This window comes from Trichomycterus rosablanca, chromosome 2 (genome assembly GCF_030014385.1).
Source record: "Trichomycterus rosablanca isolate fTriRos1 chromosome 2, fTriRos1.hap1, whole genome shotgun sequence".
Classification (NCBI taxonomy): domain Eukaryota; kingdom Metazoa; phylum Chordata; class Actinopteri; order Siluriformes; family Trichomycteridae; genus Trichomycterus; species Trichomycterus rosablanca.
The window spans coordinates 27667696-27695548 of NC_085989.1; the positions used below are offsets into that span (position 1 = coordinate 27667696).

General features: G+C 38.6%; 1 protein-coding gene across 3 annotated transcripts; it reads right to left on the reverse strand.

Annotated features, from left to right (window-relative positions):
* Nucleotides 1–1692: 1692 nt before the first annotated feature.
* On the reverse strand, nt 1693–26232 carry yrk (Yes-related kinase). Of its 3 annotated transcripts, XM_063013433.1 has the most exons (14): nt 26147–26232; nt 10451–10498; nt 9837–10140; nt 9566–9668; nt 9357–9455; nt 7621–7724; nt 7356–7505; nt 6477–6641; nt 6027–6182; nt 4838–5017; nt 3727–3803; nt 3425–3578; nt 3050–3181; nt 1693–2695 (listed from the first exon to the last, which is right to left on the reverse strand). In XM_063013433.1, exons 3-14 carry the CDS (start codon nt 10087–10089, stop codon nt 2487–2489), a joined length of 1782 nt encoding a protein of 593 aa, XP_062869503.1. In that variant the 5' UTR covers nt 10090–10140; nt 10451–10498; nt 26147–26232; the 3' UTR covers nt 1693–2486. The 3 variants fall into 3 exon arrangements, with proteins under 3 accessions (XP_062869503.1, XP_062869496.1, XP_062869488.1); XM_063013426.1 differs by lacking the exon at nt 6477–6641; XM_063013418.1 differs by lacking the exon at nt 6027–6182.
* Nucleotides 26233–27853: the final 1621 nt, after the last annotated feature.

The following is a 27853-nucleotide window of genomic DNA, read 5'->3' on the forward strand; positions in this document are numbered from 1 at the left end:
AATTAACTAATTTATTTATTTTTAGTAGCTGCAGTAACTGTAATAATCAATCTGAGGTCAGAACCTGTCCCAAGAACACCGTGCATTAAACACTTCATTTTCACTCACACCTAGAGGCAATACAGAATAGCCAATCTACCTACAGTCACGTTTTCAGAGGTTGAAGGAAACCAGTTTATCCAGAGGAAACACACACAAAAAGAGGAAAACCAACACCAACAGTAGAGCTGGAAACAGATTTAAATGACATTGTTAAACAAGTTTCAAACTATTAGGTCAACAAAAACTGTTTAATTTTTATTAGTATTATTTAATAATAATAACTTTTTAGTTTAGTTTTTAATACCAAGATCATAGTTAGTGCTTCCTTTACATGTTTAATTCTTTGTTTAGCTGCAGCCACAGCCCTGCATTCTACAAACAGCACACTATCTAAATAAACCTGTCATCAGTTCAACCCCCTGAATCTGATGACCCAGTTGCACACCTGAATCAAGAGACTGGAAAATTTTGCACTGAAGTCACTTCCTCCCATAGGCAAAATATGCCCAGAACTCAGTGACTCAACCTTTGACTGTATTAACATTTTTCCAGTGTGTCCTTGGCTTCCAGCCACCCCGTCCCCCGGTCAAGGTAACCCCTTGAATGTTCATGCACATCTGCAGAGAGCTGTGAAGAGACAAAAGATCAATGCAGCTTGTCATTGACAACCTGAGCATCAGTTTCAGCCTGGTAAAAGGATATGGCTTTCTACACAAGATCTTCAACTTCACCTGAAGTATAAAGTTTCCTAAAGTTTACCTAAAGTTTCATATAATCCTAAACTGCCCAGGTATTATGAAATTACCCCACATTGCATATATACTATATGGCCAAAAGTATTCTGATGTTTCAGCCCTACCCATTGCTAAGGTTATGAAAACATAATGATGTGACATTGGAAAAAAGTGTATAAAACCTGCATGACCGCCAGGTTCATCAAGACACTGTATGTTGGGGAGGAAATACTGTACAGACTGCACAGAGCCATGTCCTCAACACCAGTGAACACATTTTAGGTGAATGGGAATGTCAATTGCTAGCCAGACCTTCTTATTTAACATCAATGTCTGATCTCAGAAATCTTACTTTGACTTACTTTGGAATGCTACTTTGACTGCCACAGACACACTTCACTATATTTACAGAAACTTTCCATAAGATAAATAAATGTTATAGGATCAAATAGGAGGTCAACGAGCTTATGATCAGATGTCCACACATTTTGGCCAAATATTGTATCCCTCTGGATCTAGAGGGTGGCCCAGCCTAGCTGATCCACGGGCCTGGACTCAAGATGTTAAGTCCAATTTTGAAGCCTACCTCTTACTAATTCTTTGTAATACTTTACTGTGTTGAACCAGGACTATTTATCTGGCAGTTGTTACTGGACTGTGTTTTGGACTTGATTGGTTGGATACTGCTGTTCTTAGTGATGCTGTTCTACTGTATGTGCCCATGTGTTCTGACTGCTTGGTGTTGGCAGAAAGACATCTGCAAATCTATATATAAACCATTGTCAGTATAGACATTGTTTATGATTTATTTCTTAACTACAGCTCAATAATTTCAGATGCAGTGTAATTAAGAGACGCTGCTGTTTTCTTCTGTACGTGTCTGTGTGTGTAGGATGAATAAAGACTTGAGACTCAGTTAAGTAAGTGAATGTAATGAATATATTCAAGACTGGAGAATGCCACAAAAGACGAGTCACAGAAAGTAGTTGAGGCCACCAGATACACATAGATAGAAAATCACAGATAATTGTAAAATTCCAAAAAAAGTTTAAGAACAAATACAGTAACTCTGTTCTCAGGCAGTAGTTAGATCATCTGTATTATTCTTATAAAAACACTATACTTTAACGCTGTCTGACGAAAGAACAGTTTTAGCTGTGAACAGGCCTAGTTCAGACTTTAAATCATTCTTGCATTTAAAGCTACAAAAGCCAGAAGGTAAAAGGTAGAGTGATAGTATGTCCCACAAAAGCACCACATTCAGAAATGTGAACCATACATGTTGATTTCAGTGGTACTGTTTTAGCCCTTTTGATAAGAATTTGCACTAAAATTATATTTTTGAGTTGCATAGTTGTGTAACTAGTCTGGTGTTAATCTGATAGCAATTTAATGCCCTTACTATATTATGGAAATATAGTGCAAACATAACAGACAGATTATGGGTTTTTCAGCACTTCATTTCATCTTAGTTGTAAGAAAGACCACAATGTTATCAAATACAAACTTATAATCAAATACAAGCATGTTATATGGAATACACATTTTTGTATATCTTAACTTACATGGATGGCACTTTTAAGTATTATTTGCACATTATTCCACATACATTCTTTGGAAGACTCAGTGTGAGGGACTCTCATGGACAACATTTTTAAAACCTGTTCAACCCAGTGAAACAGCAGTCGAATCACTTCATACATTTTGTAATCACAGGTTTTCTCCTGGCTGGTACTGTGGTTCAGTGGCAGTAAAGTAGTCTTCCAGAAAGCCCTGCAGGTATTCGAAGGTGTGCCGCTCATCTGCGTCCTTCCTCCAGCACTGCAGCATCAGCTCATGCAGAGAGGCTGGACAGCCATGCGGGCATGGCATACGATATCCACGCTCCACCTGCTCCAGAACCTCCCTGTTATTCATTCCTGCATTGACACACAAACAGTCAGGCACACATACAAAAGAAATACAAATCAGTACTTAATCATGCTTGCACAAACATTGCTGCCATGTCTGAAATGTACTCATGTAACTCATGTATACAAAGATCTAATCATTTAAATATTGAATGTGGAACACCCCACTGCTACCACCACCACCCACCCAAGTATACAATATTTGTTTTTGTTGGACATACATGGTTATTAATTTAAAAAATGAATTTTAATAAATTGGAGTTCATTTAAGGAGCTAAAATATAGTGGATGCCCAGAGGTAACAGATAGACAAAGCATTTTAAATGTTTGAAATGTATCACTACAATTATAAAACAAATATACCTGGGTATGGTACTCTTCCTTTGGTGATAAGTTCAGTCAGCATGATGCCAAATGACCACACATCTGATTTGATGGTAAATTTACCATAAAGAGCCGCCTCTGGGGCTGTCCACTTTATCGGAAACTTGGCTCCTGTAATACACCAACAAACTTTGTTAATCATCATTAATTAAAATAATATTAAAACTGACTGACAAATACAGAAGTGCAGAGATAGACTTTAAATACAAAAAGGAACACAGAGCCTATCTGTCGAAAAAAAATGATAGGAGTGGAAGTTGAGTCGAACAGAAGAGAGGAAAAAACAACTGCTAAAAACAATACAGTGAAAACAGTAGAACTGGGTGGAGTCTGTGAAGCAGAAGCCTGAATGACCTTGTCTGGCGGTGTATTCATTGTCCTCAATCAGTCTGGCCAGGCCAAAGTCGGCAATCTTACAGACCAGGCTATCTCCCACCAGGATGTTGGCTGCTCTCAGGTCTCTGTGGATGTAGTTCATCCTCTCAATATATGCCATGCCAGCTGCAATCTTTAAAAAAAAAGACAGTTCTTATGTTTCCTTAACATAAAATAATTTGTAATAATAAGTCACACAATTCTCTTCATGTTGTGGACTTAAACAGTGCACAATAAAACTGCAGGTTTAAAAAATGATTTTAAGGCTAGCAAATTTTAACCTGTGCAGCCATGTCCACAAGCTGAGGCAGCTTTACATTTTTGCCGTCTCCATCTTTAAGGAAGTCCAACAAGCTTCCTAAAACACAAATAGCAGGTATAAATGAAAATAGTTTTTGGCATTTTTAATGTTTTGCTTTTTTGATTAGATCTTTTCTAAAAAAAAAATAAATAGCAGGGGCGGCACGGTGGGAAGCACTGTTGCCTCACAGCAAGAATGTCTTGGGTTTGATTTCCTGGTAGAGTGAATCGGGTCCTTTCTGTGTTAGGTTTGCATGTTCTCCCTGTGTTTTCTCTGAGCGCCCCAGTTTCTTTCTACAGTCCAAACACATGCAGTCAGATTTATTGGAGATACTAAAATCCCCCTAGGTATAAGTGTATGTGTGAGAGAATGTGTGTATGTGTGTTTGCCCTGTGATGGACTGGTGACCTGGCCACGGTGTTTCCTGCCTTTCGCTCAGTGAATTGGACCCACCGTGACCCTGAATAGGTTAAAGCGGAGGTAAAACATGAATAAAAATAGCATAATTTTAGGGTGGGTGGAAAAAAGCAGTGGAAAAATTTGGCAAAATGTCCCAGATTTAGAATTATTACTTTTTTATTGTACTTTTTCACTCAAAGAATGATTCTGTTTAAAAAAAGGCAATTATTCAAATAGTTTACAGTGGGGTAAAAAGTCTGAAATAACTAGTGTAATGCCTCTATTTTACTTGTGTTTAGATTTTTTTTCTAACAGGTTAACAATTCTGATGATTAGATTAAATCCACCTGCTTAAAATTGATTTAGCATTAACCATTTAACATCAGGCAGACACATTTTTAAGAAATGTATCAAATGTCTTGCTGGGGGCAGGATGTGGTAGCAAAGTTCTGTTATTTGTTCCTTCTCTAATAACAAGTGTGCATCTTGGGCTAATTGGGTAGTGACAGCAAATATGAGCAGCACAAAGACATGCGTAAATCATTATGGCCTGAAGATTGGATCTATGAAACAGTTTTTTTGTGTAGCTATGGGGAATAAGTTTTTAATCCAGTCTAGATCCAGAGAGAGAGAGAGAGAGAGAGAGAGAAAGATAGATCAAGGTCTGTGTAGTTTTTGTAATTTGTGCTTACCTTGAGTCATGAACTCTGTGATAATGTAAATAGGTTCTTCTGACACCACAGCGTACAACTGCACCAGTTTATCATGCCGGAGTCTCTTCATAATTTGGGCCTCATCCAGGAAGGCCTCTGGAGACATGGTTCCAGGTTTCAGAGTCTTCACTGCTACTTTAGTTGTGCCATTCCACATCCCTAAAGAAAGGCAGGGTCAGTGTGATGCAATACAATAAACACAGATACATATATGTTTTATGTTAATAAGCAATTTTAACCTAATTACTATCCACTGCACCTGTAGGGAATATTTGACAACCAATTACAATCACAAAAAACAGAAATGCTGATGACTTGCAACACAAATACAATGATTTTCTAAGAGCTGGTGTTAAATGCCAATAGTTCAAATTGAAAATACACACAACTCAAGGAGCTCCAAAGTGGCACAATTAAATGTCATGTTACAAGGGAGAGTTGGGACTAAAGTGGGTGTAAATATGATTTAAAAGCCTAATAATGCAAATTTAAAACTAAATTGCCCTATATGGATAAAGTAGTTTTATCTATATTTATCTATTATACTAATTATAAACAGCCAATTAAAATTTTGTTTAATTTCTTTTCCCATATGCAACAGATAAGGATTAGATTAAAAAAGCTTTAGTATTCATTTAATATAATGAATGAACAAAAGGATATTAGATGGAAAATGACATTAGTAATGGCAGATGAAAGAAAATGATAAGACAGCATCTCAAAATGAGGCAAAAATGTATTGGGTAAAACTGGTACAAAACTGTAAGATTTAATAGTCTTCTTTTTTGACAGTGCCAGTAGACAAACTCAGTGTCTTCAAGCAGTAGGCTTTGAAACTTGAGCTTTTCACTTGGGATCAAATAGATCAGTATTAAAACCACAAAAGACTCTGCAATAGCATGTTTAGCAAAACACAAACAACTTTGCAGTAGCTTGCTTAGTGGAACAAGTTTCTTTGATATTTTGTACTTTGCTGACAATATCTTCTGTAATGTTAAGGCCAGAATTGATTTGCCTTTGGATCTTTGCTTAAATTAAGTGAAAAGAGGATTTTGAAAGCAAACTAAGCCAGAGCAAATACAGTCTTCCCCACGCACAGGCAATTGCATAATTGCTAGCGTGGACAGACACTGGCTCCAGATATGGCACTAAAGGTTAACCTTCTCACCCATCCAGACGTCACCAAAGCAACCCTGACCCAACTTCCTCTGGAGCTGCAGTGTTTCCCGGGGGATCTCCCAGGCATCCTTCCCCAAACCGAGAGTCTGGGGTGTGGAATTTTGACACGGCTGGGTGAGGTAGTAACATAAACCATCGTTACAATCTGAAAAAGGATGAGGGAGAAAAGAGGGGGGGAAAAGAGAGAGAGAGAAAGAACAGAATGGGGATGGAAAAAGAATGAAATGGGGCAGCATGCAATGACAAAGAAATCAGAGGAAGAGAACAGCAACTGCAGGGCCATGGCTGATCCCCTATTTCTTATCAATTTGTCTATATTACAGCAAAGATTAAGAGTTCAGCAAATCATTAAGCTTTTTTCTTTAGATTGGATGCCAAGGCTGTGCACATCGCCCCTTCATTTCCTCTGCAAGATTCCCCTGTCCAGTGTGGCTCCTACCCATCCACACTTCACCAAACTGCCCGTTGCCCAGTTTCTTAATGAGCTGTAGTGATTCCCTTGGTATCTCCCAAACATCTTTAGTCTTCACAGATAGGTCAGCTAACTTAGGCATACCTCGTCTAGAGCTGCCCATCAGACGGCAGCAGAGCCCTGCTGCACGCTCTGAATTGAGGAGTAAACAGGAGGTGGAACAAACATTGACATATAAACAGAGATAGAGGAAGAGATACGCAGACCAACACATACACAGTACAAAAGGTGATTTACAAGTCAAGCAAGTTACAAACAGCAGAAATTTTCCAAATCAGAAACAGATAGTTAAAATAAAAAGCCCAGTTAAAAAAATCCAAAATAAGCATAAAATATTAAAAACACAAATAAAGCAGGGCTCTGTACATTTGTAGATATCTTAGGTTTGTCATGGGCTTTGTTTTACAGTCGGTTTTGGTGTGACTTAACACCTGTATTTCATATGGGTATGCAAGTGTGGTTAATGTGCAAGTGTTGGTGTAATTGTGTGTGTGCTTGTGCATATGGTTTAAAAGTTTACTTTTGAATCAAACCAAAACTGAGATCGAAAAAGAAAGAGACACATTAAATCACAAGGCAGACAAAAAAAAGAGAACAGTGAGAAATGTGCAGACTTTTAGGAGACAACAAACTCTGTTTAACAGGAACAACAAACAAGAAAAGCCAAAAGAAGAAGATAAAACTGACATAAATTAGCTATGTGTCATCACTGTTGTCAATGGCCAAAAAGTCATTCAGTTCTGCAATCAATAAACACAATTTTAAACAACCAAAATGTTTTTATATTAAATAACTAAAGATACCATTTTGGTTCATGTATGTGTAGGCTGAATTATACTGGCTGACCTGTGTAATGTTCCACCAGCTGCTGGACAGTGTCAAACTGGCTTCTTGTGGTGATGTAATATCCACCATTATCAAGCTTTCGTATCTTATAATGCTTGACATGGTCACCCTTAGCCTCATCCCAGTCTCTGATTGACAGAGAGTATGCTCCTGATAGAGAGAAACAGGTCAAGATGAAGTGAACGTATGCTTTAAACAGTCTCACTAGGTCAGAATTGACCACCATCAGAATCAGGTGGATGATAAAAGTAAAAACTGTACTAACCTTTAGTAGTCTCGCTCTCTCTGATTAAAAAGGTTCCTCTGGGGTTGTTTTGTCCCAACAGCTGGCGCTCTGCATCTTTACGGCCCATCTTCCCAAAATACCACCTAAACAAAGCACAGTTATTTGCAAACTTTACCTTTAAACTCATACAACTTAATTCTGAAAAGAAATATGGCATTATGAATAATGCTTTACAGGTATTTAATAAAAAACAGCAAAAAGACAAGATATTTCATTATTTATATTTACCGTATACATTACGTATTACTGATTTTTGAAAATATACTATATTGTAAAGTTTGATGCCTGCAACACCTTCCAAAAAAAGTTGGGCCTGGGGCAGTATAAGACTGGAAAGTATAATGGGGCTACCGATCACTACCGAATCATAAGCCGAAGGGCCCAAAGAATGGAAGAGAACTAAGGTGCAAGATGTTTGTGTGCAAGATGAGATGCAAGGGTAAACAAATACAGTGACTAAAAAACTATGGCAATGCATAAGCGACACCCCGACCCCACCAACTCACATACCCCATGCATAACATGGATTGCATGGGGTATGTGAGTTGGTGGGGTCGGGGTGTTGCTTATGCATTGCCATAGTTTTTTAGTCACTGTATTGTTTACACCTGGATTACATTTCACCTGTAGGGTGGTGTCTGCTCAGGAAGAGGGACATCGCACCACCTCTGGCGCAATCTATTCTCCCAGGGCGGTTCCATCATGAGGCCCAGAATGCAGATACATTGGGGTGAGTTGCCAGAAAGATACAGCACACTGGCATCGCATGACAGCAGCCATACCCAGTACCATGGTTTCAGTCACTGACCAACACAAAGTTTAAAAGCCAGTGTCCATCATAAAATGGAAGTGTGTTAATGCCAGTGACATGGGTAACTTGCACATCTGTAAAGGCTCAATTAATGCTAAGGTGTTAATTGCTATAATGCTAATAATGTAAAGTATGCTGCTGAGGTTTGGTTTTATCTTGCTGAAATAAACATGGACTTGCCGGGATCTTATTTCACTTTATTTTCATGTTTTACCACTAATTTATCCTGGTCATGGTTGGGGTGGTTTTGGTTTCCCCAGAATCACTGGGCGCAAAGCAGTAACACATCTTAGACAGTCCATGTCAGTCCATCGTAGGGCTTCAGCCATCCCCCCCTTAGCTATAGCCAATCATGTCTGTATGTAGACGCCTAACCGGATGATCCCAGCAGATGTGGGCTAGCAGAATTTTACAAAGGCATAAGCTTAATTATTTCATTGGTTTAATTAAAGGTTCTTTCATAGCATTTTAATAGAGTCAAATGTTTGACTAGGCTACTCCAAAAGCCTTATTTTGTTTTTGGCTTTTTGTTGACCCATTGTTGACCCCATTGTTGACCCATGCCCATGCCAAAGGACATTTTTCTTTAGGACTTTTTGTAAGTGAGCAGAATTAATGGTTCAGGTCTCCCTCTGTCTCTGTGACTGCAATGACACTTACATGGTATTCCACTGTAGTGTGGGTTGTTCTTGTATGATTGTTTAAGGTGCAGGATTGTTTTGGGATTTTAAAAACTGTTTAAACTCAATAGCCTCTTTATTAGGTACACATACCCTGTTAGCATCCATGGTAAGTGAAGTTAGGGACTAGAGCTCTATTCTTTTTTTCAGGCACAATTTGTGTTAATCACATGATGCTTTTTATGTTTTTTTGTGTCATCCATCTTTGTGTGTTTAATACTTACTCCTCAGCCTGTATGGAATCCACAGGGGCCACATAGTTACTAGGAATGTACCCAGACTTCCCTGTGTCCAGAGAGCGTGCCTCCCACCAGTCACCTTCACTATGAAAACAGAAAAGTGGGTACTGATCATTAGCTCTGTCACTATAAAAATACTATACAGCTTCATCCTGTCAACTGTAAAAATCCAAATTTTATAGTAGGAAACTCACGTGTTATTGATAATATGGAATTTTTCTCCCTTTTGAAATGACAGGTCATCCTCCGTTCTGGCATCGTAATCATATAGCGCTATAAACAGAGTAACACCTACGCCTGTAGTCAAACGCGCACACACACACACACACACACACACACACACACACACACACACACACACACACACACACACACACACACACACACACAGACAGAGTTTATCTGTATGATCAGTTCACAGTTATACATCTCACAAAACCAAAACCTAGGTCTGTATGAACAAACCTGTGATGCCAGTAGACCAGGGCTGGTTGGAGTTGGAAGGGAAGCCGGAGGAGGTAAATGCACTGGAGGAATTGATTGTGTTGGGGAAATCATTAAAGTTGGGGATGAGGCCCGTCGCTGAATTCTGGGTGGGGTCTGGAATATAACGAGAGCTGTCCGTCCCCTTAGCTCCACCTCCTGTCTCACAGGTGTCAGTATTTGATGCGGCAGAGGATTTGGAGGCCTTCCTCAGCTTACAGCAAATGCAGCCCATAATAATCACACTTCTCACAGAACACAGATCATCACCCTGGAAACAGAGCTTCTACCAGTAAGCAGAAACCAGGGAGAAGCAGAAGTAGGTTAGAATTAACCACAAAGGCAACACCATTGAGGTGAACACATACAAGCTTTCATCAACATGGTATGGCCTGTTTTAGATGTCTCAGTAAATAGGGCAACGTGGATTTAATCAGAATGAGGGCCTAGAATGTATGTGAACCACAGATTAGAATTACTGATGCCCTGATGTTGCTTTCATCCCCACAAAGAGTTGAAATGGGTTTTACTTGAATAATCACTAAAACTATTAGGCAATATTATTCATTTCAAGTCTAAATTCTTGAACAACTTACCAGCTCCTCAAATCATCTGTCCATCTACACCATCTCCCAACAAAGAGACTAAGACAAGACAAGACAAAGACAGAGAAGGTGAACAAGATGCATAGAGTTTCTGACTTTGTGGCTTCCTCTTTCTCTCCCCCATACGAGAAAAGGGAAGTATGTTCTGTCTACCATGACATTTCTCTTTTAAATGCATACAGTTCTTTCTCTCTTCAGCTCAGTCAAGCATCTCTATCTGACTGACCATCAGTGGAGAAACAGGATGTCGGCGCTGGCCACATTTCCTGTCCGACCCCCTAAAACCTCCCACATTTCCTGTGCAAAGAGGATACAACAAAGTGAAAAAGTAATGGCTGCTTCTAATGTGTAAATATATCAAACTAAAATCGTACGCACCACCACAACACCTATCTCTCAGCACCGCAGGGTGTAAGAAACACCGCTTCTCAACATCACAAAATTAGAAGCAGAATATCAGAAAGCAAGTGCAATGTAAAATCGTCCAATGTGCAATGCAAAATGTTTTAGCAACTGTCCACTTTTGTCATGTATATCTAAAGTTAACGTATCTGGGTCAAAATAAGAAAATGTACAGCACACTGAATATTTGGTTATATGTCCCTTAGCTATTTCAACTTTGAGCAGCTGCTTTTAAAAGCCACCGACAAGGTTCTGGAACAACTCTGGTTAAACCTTTGACCACTCAACGTTCTACAGTTTGATTACATGTGTTGGTTTTCAGGAACAGACCTAACTTTTCAGTACAGTCTATATACAGTGTATCACAAAAGTGAGTACACCCCTCACATTTCTGCAGATATTTAAGTATATCTTTTCATGGGACAACACTGACAAAATGACACTTTGACGCAATGAAAAGTAGTCTGTGTGCAGCTTATATAACAGTGTAAATTTATTCTTCCCTCAAAATAACTCAATATACAGCCATTAATGTCTAAACCACCGGCAACAAAAGTGAGTACACCCCTTAGTGAAAGTTCCTGAAGTGTCAATATTTTGTGTGGCCACCATTATTTCCCAGAACTGCCTTAACTCTCCTGGGCATGGAGTTTACCAGAGCTTCTCAGGTTGCCACTGGAATGCTTTTCCACTCCTCCATGACGACATCACGGAACTGGCGGATATTCGAGACTTTGCGCTCCTCCACCTTTCGCTTGAGGATGCCCCAAAGATGTTCTATTGGGTTTAGGTCTGGAGGCATGCTTGGCCAGTCCATCACCTTTACCCTCAGCCTCTTCAATAAAGCAGTGGTCGTCTTAGAGGTGTGTTTGGGGTCATTATCATGCTGGAACACTGCCCTGCGACCCAGTTTCCGGAGGGAGGGGATCATGCTCTGCTTCAGTATTTCACAGTACATATTGGAGTTCATGTGTCCCTCAATGAAATGTAACTCCCCAACACCTGCTGCACTCATGCAGCCCCAGACCATGGCATTCCCACCACCATGCTTGACTGTAGGCATGACACACTTATCTTTGTACTCCTCACCTGATTGCCGCCACACATGCTTGAGACCATCTGAACCAAACAAATTAGTCTTGGTCTCATCAGACCATAGGACATGGTTCCAGTAATCCATGTCCTTTGTTGACATGTCTTCAGCAAACTGTTTGCGGGCTTTCTTGTGTAGAGACTTCAGAAGAGGCTTCCTTCTGGGGTGACAGCCATGCAGACCAATTTGATGTAGTGTGCGGCGTATGGTCTGAGCACTGACAGGCTGACCCCCCACCTTTTCAATCTCTGCAGCAATGCTGACAGCACTCCTGCGCCTATCTTTCAAAGACAGCAGTTGGATGTGACGCTGAGCACGTGCACTCAGCTTCTTTGGACGACCAAAGCGAGGTCTGTTCTGAGTGGACCCTGCTCTTTTAAAACGCTGGATGATCTTGGCCACTGTGCTGCAGCTCAGTTTCAGGGTGTTGGCAATCTTCTTGTAGCCTTGGCCATCTTCATGTAGCGCAACAATTCGTCTTTTAAGATCCTCAGAGAGTTCTTTGCCATGAGGTGCCATGTTGGAACTTTCAGTGACCAGTATGAGAGAGTGTGAGAGCTGTACTACTAAATTGAACACACCTGCTCCCTATGCACACCTGAGACCTAGTAACACTAACGAGTCACATGACATTTTGGAGGGAAAATGACCAGCAATGCTCAATTTGGACATTTAGGGGTGTAGTCTCTTAGGGGTGTACTCACTTTTGTTGCCGGTGGTTTAGACATTAATGGCTGTATATTGAGTTATTTTGAGGGAAGAATACATTTACACTGTTATATAAGCTGCACACAGACTACTTTTCATTGTGTCAAAGTGTCATTTTGTCAGTGTTGTCCCATGAAAAGATATACTTAAATATCTGCAGAAATGTGAGGGGTGTACTCACTTTTGTGATGCACTGTATTGTAAAATTGAGGTAAAAACCTATAAAAGCCCAGTAAAAATGCTTGATTTTAGCCAGATTTTGCCATTCCAAATTTTTTGGAAGTTTTAATGTGGGTTTGGCCTCTGTCCTGTTAAAAAGGACAATTGCATTCAAAATTCAATCATTTGGAAGTAGTTTTTCTTCAGTATTATTCCATCTACTTTCTGCACGGCACCATTTCCATTTGCAGCAAAACTTCTCTGATAGCTCAGTGGTTAAGGTACTGGACTAGTAAACAGAAGGTTCCCAGTTCAAGCCCCGCCACCACCAAGTTGCCACTGTTGGGTCCCTGAGCAAGGCCCTTAACCCTCAATTGCTCATTGTGTAAGTCGCTTTGGATAAAAAGCATCTGCTAAATGCTGAAAATGTAAATGTAAATGTTTCTAATTCAAATATTTTGGTGATCTGAACATTTAAAAAAAAATTTATCTCTGCCAAATAAAAGCTCATTTTTTATTCATGACCTTGGCAAGGAGATCACTCCTCCACTTACTTTGTACTTATAAACATTTGTCTGTACAGATGATCTTGGGACCTAAATGTGTTTAGAGATGATGCCAAGTGACATTCCTGACCTGTGAAAATGTATTATTTGCTTTCTGAGATTTGTACGTAGCTTTGAAGACTTTCCAATTGTCAGTCATTTAGCATAATGCTGGTACCATAAGGTTTTATTTCAGTCCTGTAAATTCCCACACATACGCATTATGAAGTGGAATTTGTCTTTACTTAAACCTCCTTTTAATTTTCCCCATTATTTTTACATACTCACTGTTGCAAAATCCACATTCCACCACGTTGGCAAGAAGGTTAGTCTTGACTAATCTTAAAGTTTACAATACACATTTTTATATGTGGTCAAAGCTAATCACTCAGTTGGGGTTAAAAGTTTGAAAATACTTGTAAGAAACAAGTATGATATTACAATACTGGGATTTGAATTATTTCCTTTACTGTTGTTTTGTCTGTAACAATTGGAACCTATGATTCTTTGTCCAAAAACAAAAAAAGAAGAAGGCACAAAATTAATCAGTAACAAACTGAGTTTAACGTCTAAAGTGACCATCTGGACGAACTGTTTCGCACCATGAGGTGGTGGTTTGCCTTTTCTTCCCAATCTTGATAAAAGACCACTATTTCATGTGATTTGTAATCGGTGCAAAATCTCCTTATGACCTCAAATTTAGATTCGATTTTTTTCTAGAAAAGGAGAATGTGTAAAGAAAAAGAACAGTCACAGAAATAACTGCATCCTTGACATACATGCCATTTACCTATTTAGACAAACATTTAAGTGTTTACAAAGGTATTAAGTATATAAAATTACATCCCCTGACTTTTGAAATGTTTTATACAAAGAAAAACCAACAGCACAAGGCTGAAATCTACTAACAACCTTTAAAACTTCTTGCTCTTTCTCACAAAGACAGCCACATCAACAAACTTCTAACAGTCACACCCTTTCCCGTCCAATATTCTCTTGATAAGAACTCTCCCTGTGGATCCACACACACACACACTCACACTCACACACACACACAAAGATACACACCTTCAACTCACATAGTCATAATGTGAGCAGATGTTTACATCCTAGCCTACATTCTTGCCTCTTAGGCACGATCATTTCTCTCCTCAGCTTCCTCACTCTCTAGCTATGTCCTTCCTTTTAGCCCTTCCTGCAACAAAATACCGGGAACTGTAAATGCTACAAATACCACATGGTATTAATAATGACTTTCAATGTATACATACAACTGTGGACACTTTGTCAAGTGCAACAAAATCAAGAATCTATTATTTGTTAACCCGTGTAAACCTTTGTTTAACAGACAAAGGTAAAAGGCAGTAAAAACAAAAACAAGATTTCCATTGTTTTCACAGATCAACTTAAATAAGACTTTGTAAATATAAACTTTTTTTTATGTAAAGCCTGCAACACACTTGAAAAAGTTGGGACAGAGGCATGTTACATCACCCTTCCAAATAATTAAACTTTTTAGTTATTTGGGAACTAAGGATACTCTGTGTCTACATAGCTACACTGTTGTACCGCATGCAGAATAAGGCCTGGAATTGTCTTGTTGAAAAAAACATAAATGTTTGTTTGTTTATTAGGATTTTGACGTCATGTTTTACACTTTGGTTACATTCATGACAGACATGATAGTTACTCATCACACAAGGTTCATCAGTTCACAAGGTTATATCAAACACAGTCATGGACAATTTTGTATCTCCAATTTACCTCACTTGCATGTCTTTGGACTGTGAGAGGAAACCGGAGCACCCAGAGTAAACCCACGCAGACACGGGGAGAACATGCAAACTCCACACAGAAAGGACCCGGACCACCCCACCTGGGGATCAAACCCAGGACCTTCTTGCTGTGAGGCGACAGTGCTACCCACTTAGCCACCGTGCTGCCCAAAACATAAATGTACTGAGTAAAGATGTTTGATGGCAGCATATGTCTCTTTTCTATAATTCCAATAAATGCCTTTGCCTCAGTAGTACCTTTAGACATATGATGCACCCCCATACTATGCCAGATGTTTGCTTATGCTTTTATGCGGATTTGTCTGACCACAGCACACATTTCTACTGTTATTTAGTATATCTGAGATGAGCTTTCTGTTTGTGTAATTCACTGTCAGGTTGCATTTCGTGATTCATTCAGTGGTTTCCAGCCTTGCCCTACACGGACTGAGATTCCTCTAAATTCCCTAAATCTTTTCATGATACTGTGTACGATAGATGTCAAAAGACCTAAATAATTTGTAATCTTGCAGTGAGAAATGTTGCAGTCTAGTTATTTCCTAGCTGCAGACCATAATTCACCCCCTCCAAAATGCATGTATTCATGTATACAAAATGACAGTTCTGTATGGTTGCCATAGCTTGTAATCAATAACTACAGTAAAAACCTAAAAATTCTTTTTCACCAATCTTCTACTGTACTTTTTTAATACAGCTTTTCTGCCTGCCCCTAGCCCCTCGCCTCACCCCTTCCATTCTCGCTCTGGGACAGGAAGTTCCCTCCTCCCTACAGGAAGTGTTGTGTGAGTGGACCTGGAATGATAGAATACTGGGAAGTAAGCAGTAATTCTGTAAAACTTATACATGAACCCACACACGCAACAGGACACTCTGCACTTTGCATTGTCAACAAATGATGTGATAATTAGGACCACGGTGTGAACTCTATATAGGACCAAAAATTAATTACTTACTTTTTTTTTTTCTGACAAAGAAAAAACACTTAATTCAAACAAGCACTACATATATTCAGAGTGCTGCATAAACACAAAAAACACCAGAAACTACATGGTATAAGACAAAATACAATAGACAATCCTGATCTGGGTAAAAAAGAAGTCTGGTGTCACCAAACCAGCCACTTCCTTTTTCACATGATGTCAAATTCCTCCATAAATATTTTAGGATTTTATTTTATTATCAACTGTAAACTCTTCTAAAAAGATATAGCAATTATTTGGACACACCTGGTCAAAGTCCATGTTTTGTTAATTTTCTGAGTTAAAATAAGTTAACATCCTCTAATGATCCTCTAATGGCAGTAAATTTGTTGAGTTAAACATTGGAAATAATAAAACAAACAATGAAATATGTGCATCATAAACATATTTAAAAGTACATTTCAGAATACACCATAATAAAAGTAAATTGATTTTCAAATCACTGGAAAATAGTAAAGCATCTCCACAATTCAATGAGTTGTGTCATTTATTAAATTAAAACAAGGGAAACAGGTCAAACGCTGCAGTCCAGCTCCAATTCTTTAACTCTATTTGTTTGTTTGTTTGAAAATTCTGAATTAATTTTATTTTAACTTATTTCTAATTAAAAATTTCTGTAAATGAAGCAATGAAGTAATATTTCTTCAAATTACATATCATTTAATATTTGTTTATGTGTTTTAACTATTTATAATAAAGCTTCTTGATTCCTAACAGGCTTTGACAAATTAAACTCTGGTACAGAAGAAGAGTTATTTAATTAGCAAGTATTATTAAGCTCAGGACTCATAAAATACTTTTATGCCACCTCACTAAAGCATCTTTGACTTAAAGAGAAGAACAACATATTTGACGGCACAATAAATAGCTTCCAAGAATGTTGTGTAAAACACAATATCGCCAAAAGTATTTGGACATCTGATCATTAGCTTCTTGGACATTTAATTTAAAAAACAAAAGGTATCAAAACAAAGTAACCACTATGTGATCTTTTCAGTCATAGCAACAGCCAGGTTTCTGAAAAGGTTTCTCACAAGACTTTGAATTTTGTCTATGGGAATTTAGAGCATTTATATGGCTGGGCACCGATGTTGGTCAATTTATGTTTTAATTAATTCTAAAGCTGGTTAGTGAGGCTGATGTCAGGGCTCTGCTGCAGGCCACTAGAGTTTCTTTAAACTAAGCTTTACTTCTTGGTACAAGTCTTGGTAGACGTTGCTTTGTGCACAGGGGCACAGTCATGCTGGAACAGGAAAGGGCACTTCCTAAACTGTTGCTGCAAAGTTGAAAGCATTAAAATAAAATTAAAATTAAAGCAGTGTCCATATAGTGTATTTTGCATAGTATATTTTGAAGTGACCCTAGGAAAATTCAGAGTGATTTTAGTAGTTTTTTGTTGTTTACAAATCACTCTTGCATGTATATGTATGTGTGTGTGTGTGTGTGTGTGTGTGTGTGTGTCCAACAGTGATAATACAAATAACTGGATCACTCTAAATAAACCACTTCTACAGTTGCATTGTACTGTAATAACAATTTTGACCAGAAAGCCTCTCTATATGATGAATATCAGTAATTGCAGACATCTAACCAATATAAAAAAAATATCCCATATCCCAGGTACATGAGTCCAGGTTTTACACAACAGTAAGAATGTGAAACAAGCTGAAACAAAAAATACAAATTAAAACCTAATGGAAAAACATGCCCATAATCTCTTGCTGATCCGATGTGTCATATTGCCATGACAAATTTCAAAATACAATTCAGCATTTAATTACAGTTTCACAACTAAACACAAGTATTTAGATAAACCAGTCTGTACTAAACAGAGTTTACCAGTTTTGCAAAACTACTACTGATAACCTGAAGATGTATGCATATTCGTTTTTAAAATATCTTAGCATCTTAGTATAATATCAATGCCACTGTAAAAGTCTATTCCATAAAAGATGACCTGTATAAAAGTCTTCTGGATTCCAACTGAGACTGAAGCTGAAGTCTGTACAGAATGCCAGTTTGTAACATTCTTAGCCACTCCCAGCGCAGTGTGCGTGCACCAGTTCAGTGTCCAGCCGTACCTGGAGCTCTAATCTGTACTTGTATGGAATGATAAAACTATTATGTAATAAAATTTGTAACTTTTTTGTTGTAAAGCTGTGTAGTGTCAGTACTGAATCTGACAGCATGTTAAACTCTGCGTATTTGAATCTACAGTGGGGTCAAAAAGTATTTAGTCAGCCACTGATTGTGCAAGTTCTCCTACTTAGAAAGATGAGAGAGGTCTGTAATTTTCATCATAGGTACACTTCAACTATGAGAGAGAAAATGAGAAAAAAAATCCAGGAAATCACATTGTAGGATTTTTAAAGAATTTATTTGTAAATTATGGTGGAAAATAAGTATTTGGTCACCCACAAACAAGCAAGATTTCTGGCTCTCACAGACCTGTAACTTCTTTAAGAAGCTCTTCTGTCCTCCACTCGTTACCTGTATTAATGGCACCTATTTGACCTCGTTATCTGTATAAAAGACACCTGTCCACAGCCTCAAACAGTCAGACTCCAAACTCAACCATGGCCAAGACCAAAGAGCTGTCGAAGGACACCAGGAAGAAAATTGTAGACCTGCACCAGGCTGGGAAGAGTGAATCTACAATAGGCAAGCAGGTTGGTGTGAATAAATCAACTGTGGGAGCAATTGTAAAAAAATGGAAGACATACAAGATGATTGATAATCTCCTTTGGGGTCAAGATCTCATCCCGTGGGGTCAAAATGATCATGAGAACGGTGAGCAAAAATCCCAGAACTACATGGAGGGACCTTATGAATGACCTGCAGAGAGCTGGGACCAAAGTAACAAAGGCTACCATCAGTAACACACTACGCCGAGAGGGACTCAAATCCTGCAGTGCCAGGCGTGTCCCCCTGCTTAAGCCAGTACATGTCCAGACCCGTCTGAAGTTTGCCAGAGAGCATATGGATGATCCAGAAGAGGATTGGGAGAATATCATGTGGTCAGATGAAACCAAAATGGAACTTTTTGGTAAAAACTCAACTCGTCGTGTTTGGAGGAAGAAGAAGAACCCAAGAAGACCATACCTACTGTGAAGCATGGGGGTGGAAACATCATGCTTTGGGGCTGTTTTTCTGCAAAGGGGACAGGACGACTGATCCGTGTTAAGGGAAGAATGAACGGGGCCATGTATCGTGAGATTTTAAGCCAAAACCTCCTTCCATCAGTGAGAGCATTGAAGATGGAACGTGGCTGGGTCTTCCAGCATAACAATAATCCCAAACACACCGCTCGGGCAACGAAGGAGTGGCTCCGTAAAAAGCATTTCAAGGTCCTGGAGTGGCCTAGCCAGTCTCCAGACCTCAACCCCATAGAAAATTTGTGGAGGGAGTTGAAAGTCCGTGTTGCCCAGCGACAGCCCCAAAACATCACTGCTCTAGAGGAGATCTGCATGGAGGAATGGGCCAAAATACCAGCTACAGTGTGTGCAAACCTGGTGAAGACTTACAGGAAACGTTTCACCTCTGTCATTGCCAACAAAGGTTATGTTACAAAGTATTAAGTTGAACTTTTGTTATTGACCAAATACTTATTTTCCACCATAATTTACAAATAAATTATTTAAAAATCCTACAATGTGATTTCCTGGATTTTTTTTTCTCATTTTGTCTCTCATAGTTGAAGTGTACCTATGATGAAAATTACAGACCTCTCTCATCTTTCTAAGTAGGAGAACTTGCACAATCAGTGGCTGACTAAATACTTTTTGGCCCCACTGTATGTGTAATAATGTGAATATGTTGCATCATGTCCCAGTACGAAGGTAAAACTCTGTTTATCTTACAATACCTGTACTAATGTGGTTAGGAAGAGCTTTATTATAATGCGCGTACCTCTGATTATTATGATTAAGATGTTTTGTTAGCGCTTGTAATGAAATGTTCGCTAGTGATTGTATAAAATCTGCATTTATGATGGTGAACTGCTTCTGCTCATGGTGTTCATGTTCATCTGACTGTTCTACCTTACTGCCACGTTCACTATGTTGTGCTGTTTTTTAAATTAATGAATAATGTGTGACTTGTTTATATTAAACTGTAATGGGTTTTACATTTTTAGATATCGGCTAATGACTATATCAACTAAGGTCAGGCAGTTTTTGGCTAAAAAGAAATTCCCAAAATGTGCATCCCTAATTCAAATATTAGAATAATTTAACATGAATAACCTTCTGAAACAAACACTGAACACTTACTTTTGGTACGAGTAAAATGACAAAATATAGCCACTTGTGTTATATAAATCCAAATTGTAATTAGGGTCACAGTCTGTATACTGGCAGAAACATGAAACAGGGCAAAAGGTAAAAATGGTGTCTGACTGATCATAATCATCAAAGAATAATTTTAAACCTTTTTTTTTTATTACAGCCACATAATCACAATTTCTTCAGTCTTGTCACATATGGTCAGCATGGCTGCTGGTTTTAATGCAAGCCACATAGGAGCTTTACCTGATCAGTTTTAAGTTAAAGTGACTAAAACTATACGTCTTATCTAGAAGCATTGTACTGTGGGTAAGGAAATGTGCCTTCCTGGTTTACCACAAACTTTCAGATATGGTTTTCTCTCATTTTCAGTCAGTTTACATACATATGTAAAGGACACGTATGTCATGACAGTTCTGGGATTTAAATCATTTCTGCAACTTCTTTTTGTAACTGCGCAAGTGGATCACTGGTTCAGACTATGATTAATGATTAATTACATTTTTTTTCACAAATTTATCACTTTATGTATTTATATATTTACTTATTTATTTTAAATAATGGGTCTAATTTGAGAAATAAGCTCCTGCTTTTGCCTTTTTGTCCACGTGATTAACAACAACTTTGAGCAAAAGCATTCATCTAAAATCTTTTCTTTTGTTTTTAAAGGTAGATGTATGTGCTCCATTATTTAGTAAGAAAAGAAGTTGCCGACATGATGAAACCCTATGACATACGTGTCCCTTACAAATGTATTGCAACATTTGTGTTTTCTCAACTGTATGCATGCCTACAAACGTAATTGCTAATGTTCCCTTGGAAACGCTAACTCAATGCATGTAAAAAAGAGGATCCAATAAAACACAGACTAGTCATATCAATAGCCTGATACGACTAGTGAAATGCTTCTGTTATCACATGACCAGCATCACCATAAAAAGCTGAAGATTTGACAAACAATACATGGATTTCAGAATTTCTTTGTATTTTATTTTATATTGATTTTATATTTGAAACATGAGTATTGGGCAGTGATAGCTCAGTGGTTAAGGTACTGGACTAGTGAACAGAAGGTTGCTGGTTCAAGCCCCGCCACCACCAAGTTGTCACTGCTGGGTCCCTGAGCAAGGCCCTCAACCCTCAATTGCTCATCGTGTTCAGCTCATTGTGTAAGTCGCTTTGGATAAAAGCTGAAAATGTAAATGTTAATGAGTATTGTCTGCAAATGTAAGTTCTTGATCAAGCTTTTGATGAGTGGATCAAATCCACCCACTCAAAGTCATCTGAGCATGTTTCCTTAAATAAGATGAATAGGGCGCAAGGACATCTAACTTGTTGTACAAAACCATTGACATGATAACTGCACAAATGTATTTTTTAAATAGTCAATCAAGTTGGTATGCTGTTGATGTGACTTGATTAAATGAGAGAAAAGTGCAAAACAGAAGCAAGTTTTCTAGTGGTTTCAGACATTTTGGCCCCTGCTGCATATGTAAGTAGTTTGGTTTAGTGTGGCCAGCGTACAATTAAAACAATCAGGAAACAGCAGCTCAGTATAAACATGCAACTTGTTAATTAAAACACATCAGTACAATTGCTGCTCATGCACCAGCTGAGGCTGAATACTAAAAGCAGCTTGCTGACCCAGGCGGTGTTTTTCTTCAGCAGGGGAAGTCTTTAGTAAAAAAACATTGAAATCTATCATGTGTTGACGTAGTTCCATTTTTTCTAAGGAAATGGACTTTCTAGTTATGCACAGGAAGTTTAAAAGTTTCTGTGTAAAAGAATAGTACAGTTAGTCGTCTACTTATGAACAAGTTCCAATACAAGAGCTTGTTCAAAGTTCAAATTGTTTTCACAAGCCCATCATAGTTAGCTTATGGCACTGTATGGTATTAAAGTTTTCTAATAAGACAGCTTTATAAAAATATATGTCACATATATGACACATAGAATGCAAGTTTTATCTTGCTAGATTAAGCTATGTTTACAACCCTTTTGTCCCAATTATTAAAGGAAATCTGTTGGGAAATAAATTTTACTTTAGGTTTTATGATGTAATTTGTGCACATTTCAAATATTAAATAACCGAATATTTATTAAATAAATATAATATTTATTAAATATTGATATACAGTACAATGTATTTTAGATTATACATGTCCTATAAAAGCCACATTAGATTTCTTTTCTTTTTGTTATTTTGTACAGGAGTTTAACACCACCAAAACAAAATTAACTTGCAAAATATACAAAAACTAACAACTTTTTTGGCATGAGTTCAAGTAAAGGGTTGTTGGAATGAAACGTTCCAATTTGCTGTCTTGCATCATTCTGATAAAAAAGTTTTCCAACAAGAAAAAGATTTAACATCATGCAATATCCTAATAATTACCAAAAGGACTTATTGTGGTCTTGGGTGGCACATACAGTTCAATACACAAGCCCACAATTAACGAGAACTGAGTCTCAGCTGAGCAGCTGGCCTTGCCAAATGCTCAACAAACAAAAATGGTAAGATGGAGGCAAGATGAAGCTTTGCCTCGGTGCCACTGCAACAGCAGCTTCTACTGTCTGATCAGGGCACCAACACAAGCAGCAGAGAAATACGGAGAGAGCAGCAAGCTGTTTATTAGTAAGAGGTTCTATGGTCCTGCTTGGCCAGCAAGGATGTAATAAAACAATAGAGGTTGTCAGAGAACAGACGGCATTTCCGTGTATCCAAATTGGACATATTAATAATAAAAAACCTAAACATGGGAAACATGAATTTTGGCACCTTTCGGCACCAGAAACTTAATACTGCACTAGCCAGGCACACCCGATAAAGAAAAAGCCTCCCCTCACTGGAAAAGACCTGCTTCCTCCAACAGTGCCAGGGGGCTTTAGGCAGGAAGTAACTTTATAAAGTACAGGAAATTACATACCTCCGTCACTATCTGGTTCCAGTGGCATTTTATTATTTTACCAACAAGTAGCAGCTGTCCACTCGACATTAGTTAACCACATTTAGTGGTTTTGGACACGAATTACCCAGCATCTTACTCAACACTGAACATGTTTTGTGTCAGCATACTTCAGAAATGGCTTTTGCCTTTTACCACCAACAAAAGCAAAACGTAGCATTAATAAACAGATACATTCTTGTAGCATAGCCTTTCTCATTAGCCTTTATTAGTGACTACAGATGGTGTGTGATGAGCCTGTCTTAAAAGGGCTAGTTTTGACTAAACCCATTACTGAAGTACTGGTATTACAATGCCAAAACTGAAAAGGCTGTTTACAGGTCAGTAAATGTATAATTACTGTTTACAGTTGTAGTAAACTTCATGTCCGGTGATCATCAGTACAAACGATTGCTCGCCATGCTCGGGAAGCAAACCCAGACTGTCACGGTGTACTGGAAAATAATCAGAAAGGGCCAGATGCAACCACCAAAAAAGCTCTGCCCCAATTAGAAACTTCTGGTATACAGGCGACTTCCTATTTAAGTGAGCTTTACATAGTTAAAGGTCTATACGCTGCTTCAAAATCTGAACCTTAAAGTTTGATTACATTTTAGTGCTGATCCTATGGACAAAATGTCATCTGGATAAAAATTCAGTGTTTTGGCCATAGTGACCAGGAAAGGTGTGTCAGGTAAACCCAATATCATTGTACCAACTATTAAGCATAGTAGTGGTGGTAGTAGTATACTGAGTATTTCGCTGCCAGTGAAACTGGTGCATGTAGCATTGCTAAAAACAGGCTTTTGAAATGGCCTTTCAAATGTTCTGACCTCAATCCTACAGAGAATTAGTAGACTCAACTGAAAATCTGGTCTGTTCTAGAAAACCAAAAACTGAGTTAAATTTAGATCCAGGTGTGCCAACAACAAGAAACCAGACATTTACATAAAAAAAATAGATACATCCCATTTACCTAGTTCAACAACATTTAGCTTTTTGAAAATGAAAGTTTTGAGAGGTTATACCCAACATAGACGTAACACATTTGCTTAAATTGTCACTGTTGTACATGTAACATAGTTAAAAATCCATATATGTTCATGTTATAATTACACATAATTCTCTTTTTACATATAGCCTTATTGGTGCTGGGTAAGTTCACATTGGGACGTCCCGTCCCCTTCCCGCCTTTCTTAAAGTCTCCTCCCCTCCACCTACCTCCTCCCTTTTGAATTTTGTACTGTATGAGGAGGTAGGTATCACAATATGCTCCAAATTAAATCTATATTAATCATACACGTTTAGTTAATATAAATATCTCACCAAGTTTATATATAGATTTCTGGGTACATTATTATTATTATTATATTATATTATTATGTTATATTTTGTTGATAGTCAGTTTTAAAGTGAATAATACTTCTAATTATATTGCTAATAATGCACAGCATGGTCCACGCAATGTATAAGTCTGTTCTTTATATTCTTTTTATATGAAGATGTGAGGAGTGTAGAGGAGAAGCAGGGGATTTCTACCGGTACTAAGGGCTATATTGTTTTGTTAACAGGTATGCATAATTATATGAATAAATCTGAGAAATTCTGAGTTATACCAGTTGGCTATGCTAATGCACAGAGCGTAATGGAGTGACGTCATTGCTGTATGTGTTTGTCTGGTCTGTAAATGAAAAGCAATTGTTATTATTATTATTGTTGTTTTAGTAATTTTCTTGTATTATATTGTAATCTTTATTATAAGCCCTGCTTCTGTCCGGCCCTTTTGAATTTTGTACTGTATGAGGAGATGTGAGGAGTGTAGAGGAGAAGCAGGGGATTTCTACCGGTACTAAGGGCTATATTGTTTTGTTAACAGAATAAAATCATCATCGAATACACAACGCAGAGTCCATTTGTCTATTGTGGTAGCAGAGTCGACATCCACCGGTTACATACACTTATATATGCAAATAAAGAACTAGGGTTACTGTCCATTTAAAACGGGAAGCATGGGGTTAACTTACCAAAACTTGCTCATTAAAGTTTTTTCTTGCTCATATGTGTTTCTATTACACCATCAAAACAGCATGATTTCATGTTGCTTGTACAAAACAGAAACGGACCAACATCTAAATAAAATAAAATACAATGCTAAAGAGCACGGACTACAAGGTGGCCCTGCGGGAGGGTAATGAGTGCTGCAACATCTGCCCTGGGGGACCTGGGTTCGAGTTTCCCTTCCAATCACAGTCTATGATGAGTTTGGCATGATCTTGACGTGTACACGAGAGTTTCCTCTGATTACCCCGGTTTCCTCCTTCCTCTCAGAAACGTACAGGAGGTAAATCGCCTACATTAAATCACCTCTGGGTGCCAGTGTAAGTAAATGTATAAGTTTGCGTTAACTATTCTGAGCACCGGAGCCAATGGCAAGGATGAAACAGTTATTTGATTATATATTAAACTATAGACGATACAGTAAGACTGTACGGAATACCAGGACATTGGGTAGTCCAGCTGCAGCGTCGTCAGTGTCATGAAATTACACAAAAACGTATGTTGTAGCAGTACATACTGTATTACATAGAATACATATGTAATATATTTAACAGGATGCTATTTGGGATACAGCCCCGCACTTCGACGCCTGACGAGCTGCGCCTCAGTCCTCACATAACATTACTTTGCTTTACTCATTCACTCACCCTAACTTTCCTAGCAACACACAGAAGCAGGTTTAGACAAAAATCTCAATCACACAGTCGCTGGTACTCACCTAGATAAATGTCGTGAGATGACACACAGCAGCGGCACTAATTCACTATTCCGCTTGTGAGAAAAGAGAAGCAGCGTCGACGCGAGAGACTCTCAACTAACCGCACTCGCGCTCTGTCCGGAAGGCTCAATTCTGCGTGCTCTCCTGTCCAGCGCGTGCAAGGGTGTGCCCGACTGCGCACGCGCGCGCACACACGCGGAGTACTGTACTTTACTGTATTAAATCACTCGATCTTTTGTGGTGTATTTTTTTATTTTTATTATTTAACGTCTGTATTACATGAAATAGAGGAAGATCGGGTTGGTTGTCACCATTTTATGTCCCGGATAATCACAGGAGCTTTCACAATTTACAGTTTTTGTCTTTGTGACAGAAGGCAAGAAGGTCCTGGGTTCGATTCTCAGATGGGGCGGCCCTAATTCTTTAGTTGCTAATCTATCCTGATTACTACGATGACTGAATGGTATTTCCCTTAATGACACGATGGAGTTGCTCCGAACTGAGGTGATGGTAGTCATGGTGACAAGATCGCGACACCAGGTTACGTGTGACGCAAGCACATACAGTGCTGGCCAAAAGTATTGGCACCCCTGCAATTCTGTCAGATAATACTCAATTTCTTCCAGAAAATGATTGCAATTACAAATGCTTTGATATTAAAATGTTCATTTAATTTGTCTTCAATGGAAAACCACAAAAAGAATTGTCAAAAAGCCAAATTGGATATAATTCCACACCAAACATAAAAAAGGGGGTGGACAAAAGTATTGGCACCCTTTGAAAAATCATGTGATGCTTCTCTAATTTGTGTAATTAACAGCACCTGTTACTTACCTGTGGCACATAACAGGTGGTGGCAATAACTAAATCACACTTGCAGCCAGTTAAAATGGATTAAAGTTGACTCAACCTCTGTCCTGTGTCCTTGTGTGTACCACATTGAGCATGGAGAAAAGAAAGAAGACCAAAGAACTGTCTGAGGACTTGAGAAGCAAAATTGTGAGGAAGCATGGGCAATCTCAAGGCTACAAGTCCATCTCCAAAGACCTGAATGTTCCTGTGTCTACCGTGCGCAGTGTCATCAAGAAGTTTAAAGCCCATGGCACTGTGGCTAACCTCCCTAGATGTGGACGGAAAAGAAAAATTGACGAGAGATTTCAACGAAAGATTGTGCGGATGGTGGATAAAGAACCTCGACTAACATCCAAACAAGTTCAAGCTGCCCTGCAGTCCAAGGGTACAACAGTGTCAACCCGTACTATCCGTCGGCGTCTGAATGAAAAGGGACTCTATGGTAGGATACCCAGGAAGACCCCACTTCTGACCCAGAGACATAAAAAAGCCAGGCTGGAGTTTGCCAAAACTTACCTGAGAAAGCCAAAAACGTTTTGGAAGAATGTTCTCTGGTCAGATGAGACAAAAGTAGAGCTTTTTGGGAAAAGGCATCAACATAGAGTTTACAGGAAAAAAAACGAGGCCTTCAAAGAAAAGAACACGGTCCCTACAGTCAAACATGGCGGAGGTTCCCTGATGTTTTGGGGTTGCTTTGCTGCCTCTGGCACTGGACTGCTTGACCGTGTGCATGGCATTATGAAGTCTGAAGACTACCAACAAATTTTGCAGCATAATGTAGGGCCCAGTGTGAGAAAGCTGGGTCTCCCTCAGAGGTCATGGGTCTTCCAGCAGGACAATGACCCAAAACACACT

What these genes read in the sequence shown, in the direction of transcription:
- yrk (XM_063013433.1), bottom strand. Translation starts at nt 10,089, where the DNA reads ATGGGCTGCATTTGCTGTAAGCTGAGGAAGGCCTCCAAATCCTCTGCC. An exon ending in GATTCCATACAGGCTGAGGA is followed by an intron (nt 7,725 to 9,356) that starts GTAAGTATTAAA and finishes TGCTTTGTTTAG; the next exon opens with GTGGTATTTTGGGAAGATGG. An exon ending in CACAGAGTTCATGACTCAAG is followed by an intron (nt 3,804 to 4,837) that starts GTAAGCACAAAT and finishes TTTGTGTTTTAG; the next exon opens with GAAGCTTGTTGGACTTCCTT.